At 36.5% G+C, this 17649-nt stretch overlaps 1 protein-coding gene across 4 annotated transcripts in view; it reads right to left on the bottom strand.

The window, feature by feature from the left end:
- GRM1 (glutamate metabotropic receptor 1) overlaps positions 1–17649 on the bottom strand; it is a 377107-nt gene that overhangs the window by 97975 nt on the left and 261483 nt on the right. For all 4 annotated transcript variants that reach the window (XM_081829111.1, XM_081829113.1, XM_081829114.1 and 1 more), the window contains one exon: positions 3703–3938. In XM_081829111.1, the coding sequence (XP_081685237.1) occupies positions 3703–3938 (236 nt within the window). The remainder of the gene's footprint in view (positions 1–3702; positions 3939–17649) is intronic.

The following is a 17649-nucleotide window of genomic DNA, read 5'->3' as shown; positions in this document are numbered from 1 at the left end:
GTAAAGTATAATCCTAACTGAAAATAAGACACAGAATTATATGTACACTATGATTATAACTATGCAAAACAAAATGAAAAAACATTCATAGAATTGCAAGCATTGCTGGTAGGAGCTGCCTTTTGAGATGTCTTATTAGAAATGTTCATATAATTTGATTGAGTAATTCAACTTCTGGAAATATATCTTAAGAAAATTATCCAAAAAAAAAGAAAGAAAGAAAAAAGAAAATTATCCAAAATGAGAAAAAAAAGGCAGGGGGGATGGTTAGGAAGAAGAATTTTTTAATACATCTCTGCAGCTTTTTTTTTAATTTATAAAGAACTAAAAACAGCTTAAATGCGTAGGAAGAAAGAGACAGTTAAATAAATTAGAGCTTATCTGTCAGAATGTTATACAGCTATGAAGAATGAATGAAATTAATGATAAATTCATAAATTTAAAAGGCAGTATTCATTTTAAAAGCAATATATAAAATAATATGACTATATGATTTAAAAGTACATACAGATAAAAATATACCAAAAATTTAACAGTGTATTTGCTAACAATATATAAAAAAATTAATAGTGATTAACAGTGGTTACATAACAGAAAATTCTTTTTTTTTTAATTTTTTTTTTTAAAGATTTTATTTATTTATTTGAGGGAGAGAATGAGAGAGAGAGCATGAGAGGGGGGAGGGTCAGAGGGAGAAGCAGGCTCCCCGCCGAGCAGGGAGCCCCATGCAGGACTCGATCCAGGGACTCCAGGATCATGACCTGAGCCGAAGGCAGTCGCTTAACCAACTGAGCCACCCAGGCACCCATAACAAAAAATTCTTAATGCCCATCATCGTTCTTATGCTTTTCTATATGTCCAAGTTATATACAATAATCATAGTAGTAGGTATTACTTTGATAATCAGAAAAAAATTGTAAATGCCTAAATAGGAAAAAAATTAAATATCTATATTGGCACTGTATAAGTATGGTTGATTAAGGATTGTGTGCTTGTGTTTCTAGTTTCCACATCTTGGAATGTAGTTATGCTAAATTTGTAATTTCAAAACCTGTAATATTTAGTAAGGGGACCCATTCTATACCTTATTTGCCTTCTGGTAAGCCATGACATTAATAATAACACTTTACATTTATGTAAGGATTTACAATTTGCAAGGTATCTCACTTGTATTATTTCATTTGATTCTCACACTTGTGTAAAGTAGAAACTGTTACCATGCTACAGTTGCGGAAATTGATTCAGAGATTAAGTGAGGTCCTCCAAGTCATTTGGCAGATACCTAACCAAACCAGTGTTGAACCCAGTGGTTAAGCTTCCAAATGCGTTCACGGTTTCCATGGAATCATTTTCACAATTCTCATCAGGAAGGATAAAGCACTATGCCATTGCAAACATAACACAAACGCTGTAAACAACTAAGACATTTACTGGAAGAGAGTGACTTTGATTCGTTTATACCTATTCTTTCCACTGTCCTCACAATGATTAATTTTTTTAAAAAATCAGGCTTTTAGTCTGGGTGGCTCAGTAGGTTAACTGTCTGCCTTTGGCTCAGGTCATGATTCCAGGAGCCCTGCTCAGTGGGGAGCCTGCTTCTCTCTCTCTCCCTCTGTCCTCCCCCCACCCCCCACCCCCCACTTTCACTCTCTGTCTCTCCAAATAAATAAATAAAATCTTTTTTAAAAAAAGTTAGGCTTTGATGTTTCAGTTAGTACCTTTCCAACACATCCCCAATCCCTTGATATGTCCAACTAATTAAGCAGTGATGTAGACTTTGCATGAAGTACTTTTTAATTAGCTACAGTGATTCCCAAATTATTCAGCCTGGGCTCAGGACCCTTAATATTCAAAATGACAATCTAGTGCATGTAAACTCTTTATTTAAATAGTGACATCTGAGATTAAGCTCAATAAAGGTTTCTATGGAAACTAACTGCAATATCAAAACTTACCAAAACACCAAAATGATCCAATTAGAAGAGGTAAAAATAAGTGATGGAAAGAGCAGCTATCGATAGTATGGAAGAGTTCATCCAACTTCCTCACATTAATTTTCATAAATGTGTCTGCATATTCATTAGAAGACTATGCAATTTATTTGCTATTCAAGGATTTCAACTAGACAAGAATGATACATGAAGTGGAAGTTTAGTTGTTCTTCAATAGCATTGAAGCCAATTTCATAGAAACACAGACATTAAAACTGAAGAGCAAGGTAAATTTACATGAATGTATACACATAGATAACGTAAACACTGCTAAAGATAAAATTCTAGGATTCCTGCAGCAGAAGAGATCAATAAAGTTCATGAATTAGTTCCAAACAGAAAAGTTATATAAGGCTTCAGTCTTCCTTAGAACTAAGAACAAAGGGAAATATTTGCTAAGTTTGACTGCAGAATGAAATACAAACATAAACGTATTTATTAAAGGTTGTAATCACATAAGAAGCTCTTAATAATAGCTCTGAGAGTCAAGTATAATATAAGAACAACTCATGAATGTGTAATTTTTAAAAAATTTTCTACTATGAACGTTAACCAAGTTCAGATTTAAACCTTGACATTTGGATGCACTGTGACAACTGAAGACCCAAAATGGTTTTCAAAACACACATGGCTACAGAATTCTAACTTTTGTTTTGAAAGCTTAGGTCACAAGATATTTTCTTGGAAATCCTTGCAAAAAGACATCCAAGTATGTTTAATAAGTAGTATTCTAAATTTTATTAATAAAACACAATGACCAAGTGACATATATAGCTGCACTACTAACAGACATCTCAAAATTAACTCAATCTGAAATCTAGCTCCTGATCCTTTCTGCTTTTCTTGGAGTCTTTCCCATCTCAGTCAATGGTGACACCATCTTTAATGCCTGTCCATCATTCTGTGTTATCAACCCAGTATAGACAACTGACTTTGAATGGCACAGTGGTAGACCAAAGGGGATCTATTTTTGTCACATTAAGCAATACTGAAAAAGGACAGCGGAGAGCAATGTCTCTACGCAGTAATGATAACACTCATAAAACTTACTGTGTTAAGACGTCTGTTAAGAAGTATGGTAGTTCCTGGGGGGCAGAAAAGGACATCCAGTGGAGTTCACCAAGCCCTGAAAAACTTGGAACAATGTGTTGTCCTTTCCTGGCATGCCTTCAGTGAGCAGTGCATGGGAATTATCTGACCCACCAGGAAATGTCACTCCTATTGACAGATGAGTGCAGTTTCTTGCCACCTATGTCCACATACACCCATGTTAGTGGTGTGGCCCTGGATAAATAACATTATCTTTTCTTCTTCAGACTTGTATATTGAAGCGAGTCATAAAGAAGAAAAAGGGATCAAACCAGTGCTGCCTACTTATGTCTATGGCTAACATTTCCAAAGCATGCTCGCAATAAAATCTCTTCCCTCTGGCTTGAATACTAGATACCTGAATTCTCAGTTTTCTTTTCCCTGACCTGCATTATCTCTTCTTACAACTTGCTCCACCAGAGACCAAAGCAGTTCTTCCAGAATATAGAAACATGAATCCTTGGGGTCATGCACACACTCTCCTCATTCTAGCTATTTTATAAATTAAGATGGCAATTCAGTCTTTGGCACTCCAGCCTTGACACCTTCTACTCTCACTCAACAAGTTGTAAAGGGGCTAGAGTTGTAACCTCTGAGTTGTTATTTTGTGAACACAAATTACCTGTGCAGATTCTTTTAAAGTTGGGATTTTCCAGAAGGTGTCCTGGTAGGCGGCACTGGAACCGATGTTGCCAGAACTCAGGGAACCAGGGATTCCTTGTATTAGTGTCCAGCCTCAGCTTCAGGAAATAATCATCAAATGACCTGACCTCTGGAGATTGCAGCTTTATTGTGATTCCCCCGTTGGCTTCCACCTCATAACCTTCAATGACTTCATCTCTGTCTGCCCATCCATCACTAAAAAAATTCAGGGATTGGGGTGGGGAGAAAGAAAGACAAAGGTCTCACAAATAGGGCTCAGCATTATGCATGAATGAAGCAATTCAGCAAGGCTTAAAGTCTATTTTATGCCAGAATTGCTACCTACCAATGACTTTTTTTTTTTGTGGAAGAGTAGTAAATTCTGAAATCATAAAGTCCTGTTTGTTCGTTTTTCACAGTAGTGAAAGTGATGATGAAGATGATGATAGTAGCAATGACAAGAACTCACATTTATTGAGCATTTACTAGGCATCAGATTCTGTACTATTTACTTTTACTCAGTCAGATGTTCAGCAACTAACTGAAATCCCAGTGGATCCAGAATATGGATCCAGGCAGTCTGGCTCCCAAACCCAGTGCTCTTTAGGCCACAAAACCCATCAGCTGCTGTCCAAATCAGAATAAAATAAAACCCAGGCACTCGGGGCCTTCACAATAAGAGCTCAGCAAGGTTTCAAGGTTGCAGCCAAGACCATTATATGAGCTGCATTTATGAGGTCGAAAATTGATTTAGCTCAGAAGCATGACAACCACAGATTTTGTGCCTGGACATTGTTCAAACTTGCATCGCCTAGAAGTGATCAGATGCTTCCCCCTCAATGTTATCTCAAAATAGCAGCATTATAAGAAAACAATCCCACTCCCCAAAATAAAAATAATCCTCCTGCTCACTAAAAGGAAGTTAACTGATGTTTTATTCAGTGAATTCAATTTTTTAAAAAAATTTGGCCACCTTCTAGAACATTCATATCAGTCATGAGTGATGTAGCTCCAATTTAATTTAAGTGTACATATGAGCCGGGCCAAACCTCATGTGAGTGCTTTTTTTTTTTTTTAAAGATTTATTTATTTATTTGAGAGAGTGGGAGAGAGTACATAACGGGGGGAGGGTTAGAGGGAGAAGTAGGCTCCTCACTGAGCAGGGAGCCCGATGCGGGACTCGATCCAGGGACTCCAGGATCATGACCTGAGCCGAAGGCAGCCGCTTAACCAACTGAGCCACCCAGGCGCCCCTCATGTGAGTGCTTTTGATCCCTTCCCAGCAGGTGCCAAAAAAAATTGCACTAGGTGGAGTTAAACAGGTAAAAAAGACTTTATTCAAGACTATTCCAATAGGCCAGAGACACTGAACTCCATTATGCTGAAACAAAAGTTGGGGGAGATTTAGGTGCTGAGATGAGCTAGTGAGCAAGTGCTAGGGGACATTGAGGGGAACTTGGTCAATGTGATTACTCATCTGTGTTTGATAATTGTCATTTATCTAAGTTAAGCTCCCACCTTCCCACAGAAACTGGGAGACAGGGGTTTGCTATCATTCTTGATGATTACATTTCAAAGGGATGGCTTCCAGGTCCTTAAGAAAGAAATTTCTCTGCTGTAAAAACTGGCAAGAGGCTAGGAGAAAAATGTATACCTCCGAGGGACAGAGAAAGAATTTATGACAGCATTTTTAAAATTAAATGCTCTAAGGAAAGGGAAGTCAAGGGGCCCATGGTCAGGAAGAAACTCATCTAAAGTTGAGTCAAACTGAGGAGAGGGTTAAAGATTGTCTTGGTCAAGAGGTGGATTTATTTATACCCATAGAGTCATACCCTGCAGTTTCTGGAACACAACTGTTCAGTCTCTGCCAGAGAGAGTGTTTTATCACTTGCTTCTCACAGAGCAGGGACCTGGGCCAAATATATATGGCTGACCATAGTTCACCCCTTGTTAAACTGAGATCAATTGGAATAAATGTGTCCTCCATTTAGCTGAGTTAATTGGTGCAGTTCTGTTCCAGAATCTTCCCAGTGAACGATACAGGAGCTGTATTTTCACAGACCAAAAGTTGTAGAAGGTATAGCTGACTTAACATGATCCAGAACTGAAGGGACCTTGAGGTATAGTGTGGTCTAACCAGCCAGATCAGATAATGATTATATGCTTCTTCTAAATCCATTGGGATAGAGATTTTACAATCTTGCACAGACCTTTCCTTCCCCCCACATCCCCCCATCATTTTCTTCTTTCCTTCCTTCTGTCCTTCCTTCCTTTTGCATTTACCTAGATACTCTGCTATGCTCAAGATTCAGTTAAGAATGAGACACACTATCCTCTTCCCCTAGTGTTACAGACTTGTGGGAAGAACAGACACCAAACAAGAATTACAAACACTGTAAAGGTAAAGAAGGAAAAGTGACCAGTACTGCAAGGAGGAGGGGCTTAGGGGTTTAACTTAGTCAGGTGTGTATGTATGTATATAAATGTGGGTAGAGAGAAAGTAATTAGGGATGACTATCCTGAGAAAGCTATGTCTGAGTTGAGACCTAAAGGATGTGTGGGCATTAGTCAGATGAAGAGATGAGGAGGGACTGGTATAGAAGGTTCCTGGTAGATTATCTAATATACAGGAAAGAGCATGGGCCATTCAAAGAATTTGGAGAGTCAGTATAGCTGTAGCATAGAAAGAAGTATAGCAGGAGACAGAAGTGTGGGCATAAATTCCAGCTTAGTTACCATTAGCCTAAGGACTGCAGAAGTCTTCAAAGTGTTGTAAGCCTATTACATAATAAGGCCACTGCACTCTGCCCCCTGGTGGGGAATGACCTGAGTCTTTCTAACAAGTCCTGTTCTACTCACCATCAAATTGGATATGACGGCCTGTCAAATTGATTCTAAAAAAGAAGACAGACTCTTTTATCTTTCTATATGCTCAGTCTACTTAGAAAGGCTTGAACTAGGTTATTTAGATTTATTCACATTATATCATAACTATATTTATAGCAATTTGAAAACCTGAACTATAGGGTTAAGGGTAAAAACAAAACCAGTTAGGCTTTCAAAAAATTCTGTTTATGAGTATATATTTAAAATCAAAATGACTTATAATTTGAAGGAAAAAAATTCATTTTTGACATAAAATTTAAGCTTGAAGTGTGTTTCTCCCCAAGATTTAATATTATGTGAGACTTCTCTGTGTGTGAATGTATAGTCTGAAAAAGAAACCCACAATTTTTTAAGTGTATGAAATGAGCCCTCAATACTGTTTATTTGCATTTCTTTTTTTTTAATCATTCCCAGTTTATAAAAGCAAGTATCATGTGTCAGTGGTGGAAGCAGAGAAAGTGTGACCTCCTGCCCTTTTGCCCTCCAACACAGAGGAGCACATCATGGGAGTAAACCTGAATATAGAAAATTTGAAGTCAGATGGCTTAGTGGGGCAGAGCCTTAGATCCCCTTTGCCATTGGTTAAAGTCCTTCCTCCTAACTATTGATGACCTCATTCTAGAAATTAGAGTTGGTGTTAAACCCAAGAAGTCATGAAATCAAGGAGGACCAGGATGTGACAGAAAAAAATATTCAGCTAGGATTGGTTGGTGAATACTTTTGAAGGGTTAATCACTAGATTTTTATATGAGATCTTAAATCTATCACAGGTAAGGTGTTAGGGAATGCTAACAAAAAGTTGCTGAAAAACATCCATAAAGCAATTCTTGGTTTTTATATATTTAAATCATTTTGTTTACAGACCACTTGCCAAATGTATTTACAGAGAATTTTAAAGGATTTTTGTGTTCAGTTGTGTTGGGACTTTTTACAAGGATAGTGTTTTGGTGAATTCTCTGTGAAGCATACTTGAAAACAGGGAGGCAGCAGCTCTCCTGATACCTGGTTTGGATGTTTACTTTTGTTACTGTTGTTGATAGTGGTGGTAGTAGTGTTGAACTATGCGACCAGAGATGACCTGCAAGCACCTGCTCACCCCAGGCTTCTGCAGTGAATCCTGCTGCGCTGGGTGCTGAACTCTATGAGGCATATTCACAGCCTCCAGCAGCTTCTGCTGCCCATCTGTTCCCCAATGATGAGTTCCTTTTCCTCTCTGGGGTCTAGAAATAAAGCTGCAGAATGTGGATAAACAAGGTGAACATTTAACAGATAGCTACATGTCTTTAAGTATTCCTCACAAAACAAGAATCCTTGTTCCTTGTTCCCCTCAACAATTTTATACAACAGTTCTTTCACAAGGCTGTCCTTGTTCCAAAAATCATTGTTCTAGTCCCTGTGAAATTCCACAATCCCAACCTGAATAATTAGAAGATTTCTTCCACTGAATAAATTCTGATGGAAACAATAGGAAAATATTATTTCTAATTCCACCAATTATAACTGGACAGGGGCTGCATGAGTGTCACTTTTGCATTATATAAATTAAAATAATTTAATAAGCAAATTGACATTAAAAAAAGAAATACAATAGTATTCATTTAAAAATTGTTTAAAGACATTTTAGAAAAACATATTTATATTCAGTTAAAATAATTACAATCTAGGGAGCAAAGCAATTTGATTTGTGTTGAGTACAAGTAACTGTGTGTACCTGAAAATAAAGCTATCATTCTTTTAAAATATTCCAGAGATTACCATATAAGCAAGAAAATGAGAAAAGGATAATAAAAGTATTTTCAAAAACATATGTAAACAAGCACAAAATTCTATTAATACAATGCTAACCATACTGCTAAAGGCTGAAGAAATGTCACATGATGCAATTTAAATCAAGTGATGTCAATTATGGGACATTTTGTGGGCCGTAATGGCAGCTTTTTCAATAAGAATTCAGACTGGCTTTCCTCATAAGAATCCTGTATGAGTTGGCATTTTGCTTACCGCTACAGATACATTGCTAAGCGGTACAGGCAAGGCCCCTGCTCTCAAGGCAATCACAGTGGTGGGGAGGACTAGCCGCTTAATACATAACAGCCACAGGGAGTTGTGGCAGCTGATAGGAAAGGAAGGTGGGCTACACAGAAGCACAGAAAAGGGGCAGGGTCCTGTCAAGGGAGGTTTTGCCCGAGGAGAAGTAACATCTAAGATGAGACTTAAAGGATGCATTGAAGCTACACAGTAACAAGGGAGATGGAAGAAAGGACCAGCTCAAGAAAGTACAAAGTTATCAAACAGCAAGGTGTTCAGTTTGCTTAGAGTGTGCCAGTAAAGGAATGAGGTCAAGCCAGTGAGATCTAAAAGAACCTGAACGTCCTTGTTAAGGATTTGGGATTTCATTTTTATGGTGGTGAGAAACTATTCAGATTTTAAACAGGGATATGACATGATTTAGGTTTGTTTTAGAAAGGTCATTCTAGAAAGTACTTAAGAGTGGAGGTTCTTTGGCTGTAGAATTCTCAGACAAAAGCTATGGAAACACACACACACACATGCACACACACAGGCTAATCACATTGTAATATGAAGGCAGGTGTTGATGGTGTGGAGGCGTTGATGAACCAGGAATTGGGGTAGTGGTCACAATTAGTCTATATTTAATTTTAAAATTAGTTGCTGCAAACCGACCACAAATATAGAACTGACACGAAATGTAGGTATTTTTTATTTAGTTATATAGCACAGGCCACTTAGAGGTCCCTCAGCTCACTGAAAAACAGAAGAGAGGATGAATTTTAAATCACCTTTGGTTGTCCTGTACTGCTAGAATTAGAACTCAAACAGAAGCCTTACTTCTAGTACTATGGTATTTGAGCAGAAAAGTGACCCAGGAGAGGAGGGAACGGGACGGCGTCAAAGGGCAAAACAGCAAGAATGAAGGGAATTCTCAAGAAGTGGAAACTTCATGTAAAGGAGATCAAGGTCAGATCAGTAATTCTTTATTTTTCATCTTTTCCTCACCCCTACCCCCAGTTCAGTCCTGGCATCCTGAGCCTGAATCATCTGCCACCTGGAGAGACTATCCTCCTCTCCTCGCAGAAATGTAAAGCAAAGATGATAAATATGGCACACAACCTTGCAAATGTGGAAGCCATTTCCTAAAACTTCTACAAACCAATTTTTCATGTATCAATGACAATTTTAAGCCAGTGTGAAACAAGGTGGGCTGATGAGGGGAATTTCCGTGGACAAGTAGGTCTTTTCTCTTCCTTCAAATTCCACTACCAAGATAGCACCCCATTTTATCTCTCATTCAACTAATCCTGAGAGACAATGTGAAATAGGAATTGGTTATTTAAACTTTCCAAGCCTCTGTTTCTCCACCTATAAAATGAGAGGGGAAATGATATCAACCTCTTAGAATTGTGTGAGAATTAAATCATATGATCCATGTGAAATACTTAGCACAATCTAACACATGATGAAATCTTAATAGATGTTAACAGTTCTTAATCATCAATCTCCTCATGATCCAACCAATGTCTGAGCTATATGTACATATGGGAAAGATTTCTCTACAAAAGCACTACTCACCATGTGGTCCAAAGATTGGTATCAATTCATAAACTGTTACCAGTCAAGAGGAAGTAAGAGACTGAGACTAAGCATTTAGGAAAATCTAAAGCAGTTGCAAGATCTAAGAACATGATAGGTGGACTCATGTCTTGCACAGGGTATAAACACATCATTTTACAATTTATATGGTGAACTGCCTGTAGCTCAAGTTGTATGCATGCCATATGCAGTAGAACCATGTTACAGTGTGTGACATTTCAAGGTTGCTTTGCATCTGTGACCCAAAAGTATATAAATATCCAAGAATATATTCTTATTTATTTTTATACATGTTTTTACAATCACTTTAAATTTTAATCAAGCCTATTTTATAATCAATCCTATAAGATTAATTTCTAAATTAGGGAAATAAAATTCATATTATTTACTTTAACTCCAATTATATGGCCATACAAGCTTCACTGAATTTTTATTTATTTATTTACTTATTTATTTTATATATATATATATATATTTTTTTAATAAGAAAACGTATACAATCTGCTGAATGTGGCAACAGTAGTATTTGAATGTGGATAGTGGAAATGATTCCACAGAAACAAGGGCAAAAGAGTTCTGATGAAACTTACCTGAAATATGTCAGCTTATATATTGAATTTGTTTTTTATCCCTAATTGATGGTGAAGTGCTAAAACCATAGTGTATTATTTATGGAGTTGTTTTACCCAATGAATTTATGAAATCATCAAAATTTACTAATCATTTATACACAAAACATTAAAAAATTAAATTTAAAGCCAAATAATTATTTGAAACAAACAGTATTAAAAAGCCAAAAGAAGTCTACGTTCAATATTCTACATAAAACATTAGTATTTCATGGGTTCTTATGAAGTGGCATTTAGGCTTGCTAAGACTAAAATACACATACAGTTGCCAAGACATTATTGAATGACTGCATCAAAGATATTTGCTTAGAAATGTTTGCTGATTCTGGTAAAGAAAGTAGCTCGTTTTACTTTCTGATGCATCATAGCTCAGTGATTTCTGAAACTGCCTAATGATATGGAAAACCAACTCATTGAATAAATGAGGCTAGCAAAGCATTCTTCAACTGTAACTTGACAAATGTGCAGATAAACTCTTATGTGGCAGTTCTTTTAGTATGTGTGCAATTTGAAAATGAAGATTTAAAGGAAGAAAGCTCTGCTCTTATTTAAATTCTCTTTTAGTTTCAATGCTGAGAAGCACAACTAGTTCTAGATATGATAAAATTATGAAGAATTACTTTGTCAAAAAATGTGGTTGGCAGTTTATGTTTTGTATAGGGGTGTGTTCTGATGCTGCAACTGCCAACAGGGAAACATTCTGGAGTAGCTATCCACATAGCTTATGAGAGAATGTAACTCAATGCAATGCTTTCTTCATTGAAAATATCTTGATTTAAAAAAAAAATCAGCTGAAGTAAACAACCTTTAGTGGCAGTACAAATTTCGAGTTAGGTAAGAAAATGCACCGAAGGTGGTTTACACTGGCCCATCAGAACGGATCGTTAGCATTTTTTCCAAATGCTGTGTTCTGTGACTTAACATTGGTAGGTTGAAATTATTCATGATGGTATACTTCAAGGAAATCAGTAAATGCTACAAATTAGGGCTTCTGTTTTATTGTCTTTTTTCCCCATACAGCCTGTTGTGATAATATGGAACCTGACCATAAACAGCTATTATTGGTATTAATGGGCAAAGTTATATCAAGAGTGAACTATAGAACACAGTTGGTGTTTCTTCAGGATAAGAAATCAGTTTGGTCTCAATATTTAAACATATCAATAGGAAAGACTAACTTGCCCTATTGACTGATATCTGATATATTTAATGATCTCTGTATTTACTGAAAAGAAAGAATTCTTTTTTTTCTTTTTTACAAATAGGAGCTGAGGTCAAAGGGCAAAATTAAAAGTCAGAAACTTTGAAGAACATGTTGTTGTTGTTGTTTTATAGATTGCTGTACCACAATTTTAATTTAAAAAAATTGTCGAGTAGAAAATGATCTCAATATTATCATCTGCAGAGTGATGTCAGCAAATACTTCATGAATTGGATTGCCTTTGTCTCCTTGGGCTGCCATAACAGAAGACTACAGACTGGTGGCTTAAACAGCATAAATTTATTTTCTCATCATTTTGGAGAACAGAGGTCCAAAACTAAGGTTCCAATTGATTCAGTTTCTAGTGAGAGTTCTCTTCCTGGCTTGTAGACTATGTCCTCACATGGCCTTTCCTCAGTGTATACATATACACAGTGTGAGAAAGAGAGAAAACAAGCACTCTGGTGTGTTTTTGTTTTTGTTTTCTTATAAGGACACTAACTGTATTGGATTATGGTCCTATCCTCATGACCACATTTAACCTTAAGTATCTTTCTAAAGGCCCTATCTTCCAAAAGAGTCACATTGGAGGTTAAGGCTTTAACATATGAATTTTGAGGGGACATAATTCAGTCCATAGCAGATGGAATTTTATTAAATTTGTTATTCATTTAAAAAATCCTTATATAAGAAATTGGAAGTGCATCCAGAATTCTTTTATTTCATCAACAGATAATTCAAATTGAACTAAAAAGTTACGGGATAAATTACTGAAATTAGCTAGTGATTAAAGATTAAAGATGACTTTTGAAAATAGAGCATCACTCACTTCACTTGGGATAAAAAATTTTAAATGAATACCCCAAACTCACTGAAATTGCTATAAACTCTTTCTTCCATTTCCATCAGCTGACCTCCGTGAGGCTGATTATTCTACTAGGAAAGTTATGAAAATTAAATAAAGAAGAGGGGTACATATGCATGTACCATGCAAGTATAATTGTTAACCCAAAACCAGATTAGATAATTTAATAAACTCATTTAACATATTAAGATTTTAAATATTGATATGCATGGTGTTTGTTTAAAGTGTACATATAGGCATTTAACATGGGAAACTTCTACTTCACTTATAACTTTTTTTTTTTTAAGTAGGCTCTACACCCAGTGTGGAGTCCAACATGGGGATTGAATTCATGACCCTGAGATCAAGATCTGAGCTGAGATCAAGAGTTGGACACTTAACCAACTGAGCTACCCAGGCAACCCACTTAAAACTTTTTATTTACAATTATAGAACATCTAAAAGTTATGAGTATAATAGTAATTTTCTCTATTAATCACCTGGGCACACACTTTCAATGGATAATGAGCACTGTTTTGGTAATTCTTTCCTCCTTTGTTTTCTTTTTATTATATTTACTGAAATGAGATTTTATGTCTGTTAAATCTATAATACAACTTTGGGCTTGTATTCTGCATGTCTTCATGCTGTATCTGACTTCCTAGTAATTTTTCTTTATTGTATTTTACCAAAGTACAATTCCTAACTAGATTGGAATTTAAAAAAAAAGAGAGAGAGAGAAGAAGAAGAAAAAGAAGATAGAGACTTCAAGAAGCACCTGTTCTAGAAGATGTTAAGGTAAATTTGTTAGAAGTTGTTAAGGTAAAGACTATGCTAATTAAACAGTTCAAAAAGGGACACCTCAAAACTCCATCTTGATGCTCATGGTAAATGAAACCATGACCACCAAGTAGAGACTTTTCATTTTGTTGAGAGGCTGTGATGGTTTCATTCCTTAGTGCAAAATTTTACAGATCTAAATTACCAATCTTTGCTCTCTGTTTTAAGTCCCTGGTTGTTTTATTGCTACTGAATCTTTATTTCTCATGTCCCTATGCCAACCGAGTGAGAGGCTGCAGTTTCCTACATAATTGTTAAGAACCAACTGAAGAGAAGCAAGAGACCCATTAAAAAAAGAATGCAACAAAGGGCCAGAGTGATTCTGATTAAAGCATAAATCAGATCCTGGCATTTCTTTGCTTAAAATCCACCAATGTCTTTCCTTCTCACCCAAAGCCTTTCAGTGAGTACCTCAAAAGACCCTATACACTCTGAGCCTGATTTCCTCTCTCATCTCTGCTATTCTAACCTTTGCCCTTCTCCAGCCACACTGACTCCCCTACTGTTCCTCAGTGAATAAGGATGCCCTGGCCTTAGGATCTTTGCACTGGCTATTCTCTTTGCCTAAAATTCTGGGATTCTCTTCACTTGGGTATTTTCATGGCTCACTCTTTCATTTCCCTCATGTCTGCTCAAATATCACATTTTCAGAGAGATCTTTCTCTATTTAAAATTCTGTCCCTTCTCTCTATTCCTTTTTTCTCATTTAAACTTATCACTACCTGACATACCATATAAACATATTTTCTTTATCCCTCTAGTAAAATGGAAGCTCCACATAGGCAGAGAGGTTTTTACCCTTTGTGTCCACTTATGTAACCCCAGCATTTATAACAGTTGTTGGCTCATACTAGGTGCTTATTATATATTTGTTAAATGAATTGAATTAATGGATAAAAATCTATGAACCAATTTGAATTCAAGAATTCATAGAAAATAACTATAACAGTGATAAGCTGGACATGGCTTAAACCAGCTGGCAAGAATCCATTGTTAGCATCTGTTCTCAGCTCTGTATCAAGTAACTTCATGTCAGAAAGTTGAAACTGGCGATAGTGAGCGTACTTACTTCATGGGTATATCAGATTTTCTAACGAAGTACCACAAACAGGAAGAGTCACAACTGAAATTTATTTTCTCATAGTTCTAGAGGTTAGAAGTCTGAAATTGAGGTGCCAGCAGGACCATGCTCCCTCTGAGACTCGTGTGGATCCTTCTGTGAATCTTCTGAGCTTCTGATGGTAACCATCCATCCATGGCACTCCTTAGCCTACAGCTGCATTACCCCAATCTCTGCCTCTGTGGTCACATGGTGTTCCCCTGTGTGTCTATGCCTCTGTGTCTCTTCTACACTTATAAGGACAGCAGTCATATTGGATTGAAGGTCTGCCTTACTCCACTATAATTTCATCTTAACTAATTACACTTGGAACAATTCTATTTCCAAATAAGGCCACATTTTGAGGTATTGGGGATTAGGAATTTAACATATTTTTTTAGAAGACACAATTCAATCCATAAAAATGAGCAACACTAGAAATCAAGGCTTTATTGTTCTGCTTTGTTTCTTTTTTTTTTTTTTTAAGATTTTATTTAGTCATTTGACAGAGAGAGACACAGCGAGAGAGGGAACACAAGCAGGGGGAGTGGGAGAGGGAGAAGCAGGCTTCCCGCTGAGCAGGGAGCCTGGAGAGAGGGAACACAAGCAGGAGGAGTGGGAGAGGGAGAAGCAGGCTTCCTGCTGAGCAGGGAGCCCGATGTGGGGCTCGATCCCAGGACTCTGGGATCATGACCTGTGCCAAAGGCAGACGCTTAACAACTGAGCCACCCAGGTGCCCCCTTTGTTTCATTTTTTAAGAGAGCCAGTTGTTAAACATTTACAGCATACCACTAACTAAAACATGCTGTGACATTTTCTCTGAAATTCAGGATTAGTTGTAAACTCTGACCTACCTGTTAGATTAGCTAAAGGTGATTTAAATGATTATTGTTTAGTTTTAAAATAGATATAATAGAAATTAAAAGATATTATTTTTTAAACAATTTATGAAAGCTATGGTTATATAATTTATACATTTGGATTACTTTATTTTTTTCTCAAGAGCAGATAATTACATGCTAAGGAGCATCAAAAAATATAAAACACACAGAAACTGACCAAAACGGTACCAGCCTAATAAATACTATTAATTTTAAAAAGAAGATTTATAGTTTATGCCTGCAGTTATTTGAATTTGGGAACAATAATTATAGCTTTTACATTAGAATTAGATATGCACACTTGTGTATGCTTTAGGTCCCTCAGCTTTGAGTTGTTCTTAATGATGAATTGAATTGTATCTGGGACTTAGTACATCATTCTAATAATACAGGAAAATGAATACAAAAGTATCATATATTTTTTATTTTACATTCATATAATTCATTTAGAGTAACTTTTGACTCATTGAAGAACTAATCTAGATCCTCCAACATTAGCTGATTCAAATCTTTTGCATTCTTTCATTTAATAAATATTTACTGATATCCTACTTAGTGCCAAGCACTGTTAGGACCTGAAAATACATTAATGAATAAGACCGAAAATAACCCTGCTCTCATTTAAATTCATAGGTTGGACTTCTATTTCTAGCCTAAACAGAGTAATAAGTACCAAATTTACTCTTCTGTGTGAAACAACTAAGACACTGGACAAAATATATGAAACAATGGCTCTTCAGACATTTTACATCAGGCAATGAAAGACGGTGATCTCTGCAAGGTGAGCAACAAATAAGATGAGCCTTACAATATTTTGAGTGCACTGCTTGGAGGTTTCCAAATCATGGCTCAGAAGCAAGCAGGGGAGAGGGGTATAGGAAGGGATAGACTCAGGTATAGTCCAGTGGATTCACTGAGTTGAGTGGACAGAGTTGTGAGTCAGGAAAAACCAAGGTGGTCAGAGTCCACAGGGCAAAGCACTGGAGAGGGAAGAGCTGCAAAGACAGAATAGTCTATAGTAATTCTCCCAAAAGTATTCAGTTGAATATAGACAGCTCAGGCATGTGATGAATTTACTTAAGGCTGAGGAAGCAACCAACTAAGAAAATTTGAGGGCATAGTGCCTGGAGGTCACATACAGTTGGAAATAAAAAATGCTCCCAATAGCCAGAACAGAAAAGTCATGTTTCACAGGAAGATGGCTAAAGTACTAAGAAGGATCTTGCCTCAGTATTTGGGAAAAACTAGCCATGGACTAAATGCTACTCTGGTCTTGGCTAACAAAGCTTAAAAGCAAGATGCAAAAAGACCAAATTATTTCTAAGTAACGTCACCTCTTACCATAAGTAGCTCAAGAATATTTTTAAGAAATATAAAATTTCCAGTGTCCAACAAGGTAAAATTCATAATGTCTGGCATCTAATAAATCTTACATATAAATTCATATGTAGAGTGAGGAGGAAAAGAAATATTAAAGTGACAAATAATGACAAAAAGTTATCATGTTTTGATATAGTTTAAGTAGAGGGTTTTTAAAGAGTCATGTGAAATAAATGAAGAGGGGTATATTTTACATTGGGTGGTCAGGGAAGCACCTCTGAAAAGATAACACTTAAGTGGAGCTCTGAGCTGTGTGAAGGCATGATCCATGTAGCATTCAGAGGGACTTTAGGCAGCTAGTGCAAAGGCCTTGAGGTACGAATAAGTAGCTATGGCTGTACATTGCTCACTTGCACACAGAAATGTAGACTCAAAATCTTTACATTGATCAGAATAGGATGTACTATATCCTGTACACCATATATTTGCTATTCTCTTAAGATATTGTAAATTTTCTGTTTTCAGGTTTTTAAAAGTCCCTGTTGGACAATGAGAAGGTAGTCTCATTTTGGTTACCCAGACTGATGAGTGATCCTGAGAACAAAGCTTCCGAAC

The sequence above is a fragment of the Leptonychotes weddellii genome, chromosome 8, assembly GCF_054177405.1.
Source record: "Leptonychotes weddellii isolate Sample4059 chromosome 8, ASM5417740v2, whole genome shotgun sequence".
NCBI classification, from domain to species: domain Eukaryota; kingdom Metazoa; phylum Chordata; class Mammalia; order Carnivora; family Phocidae; genus Leptonychotes; species Leptonychotes weddellii.
This window is presented reverse-complemented; position numbering and strand designations above follow the sequence as displayed.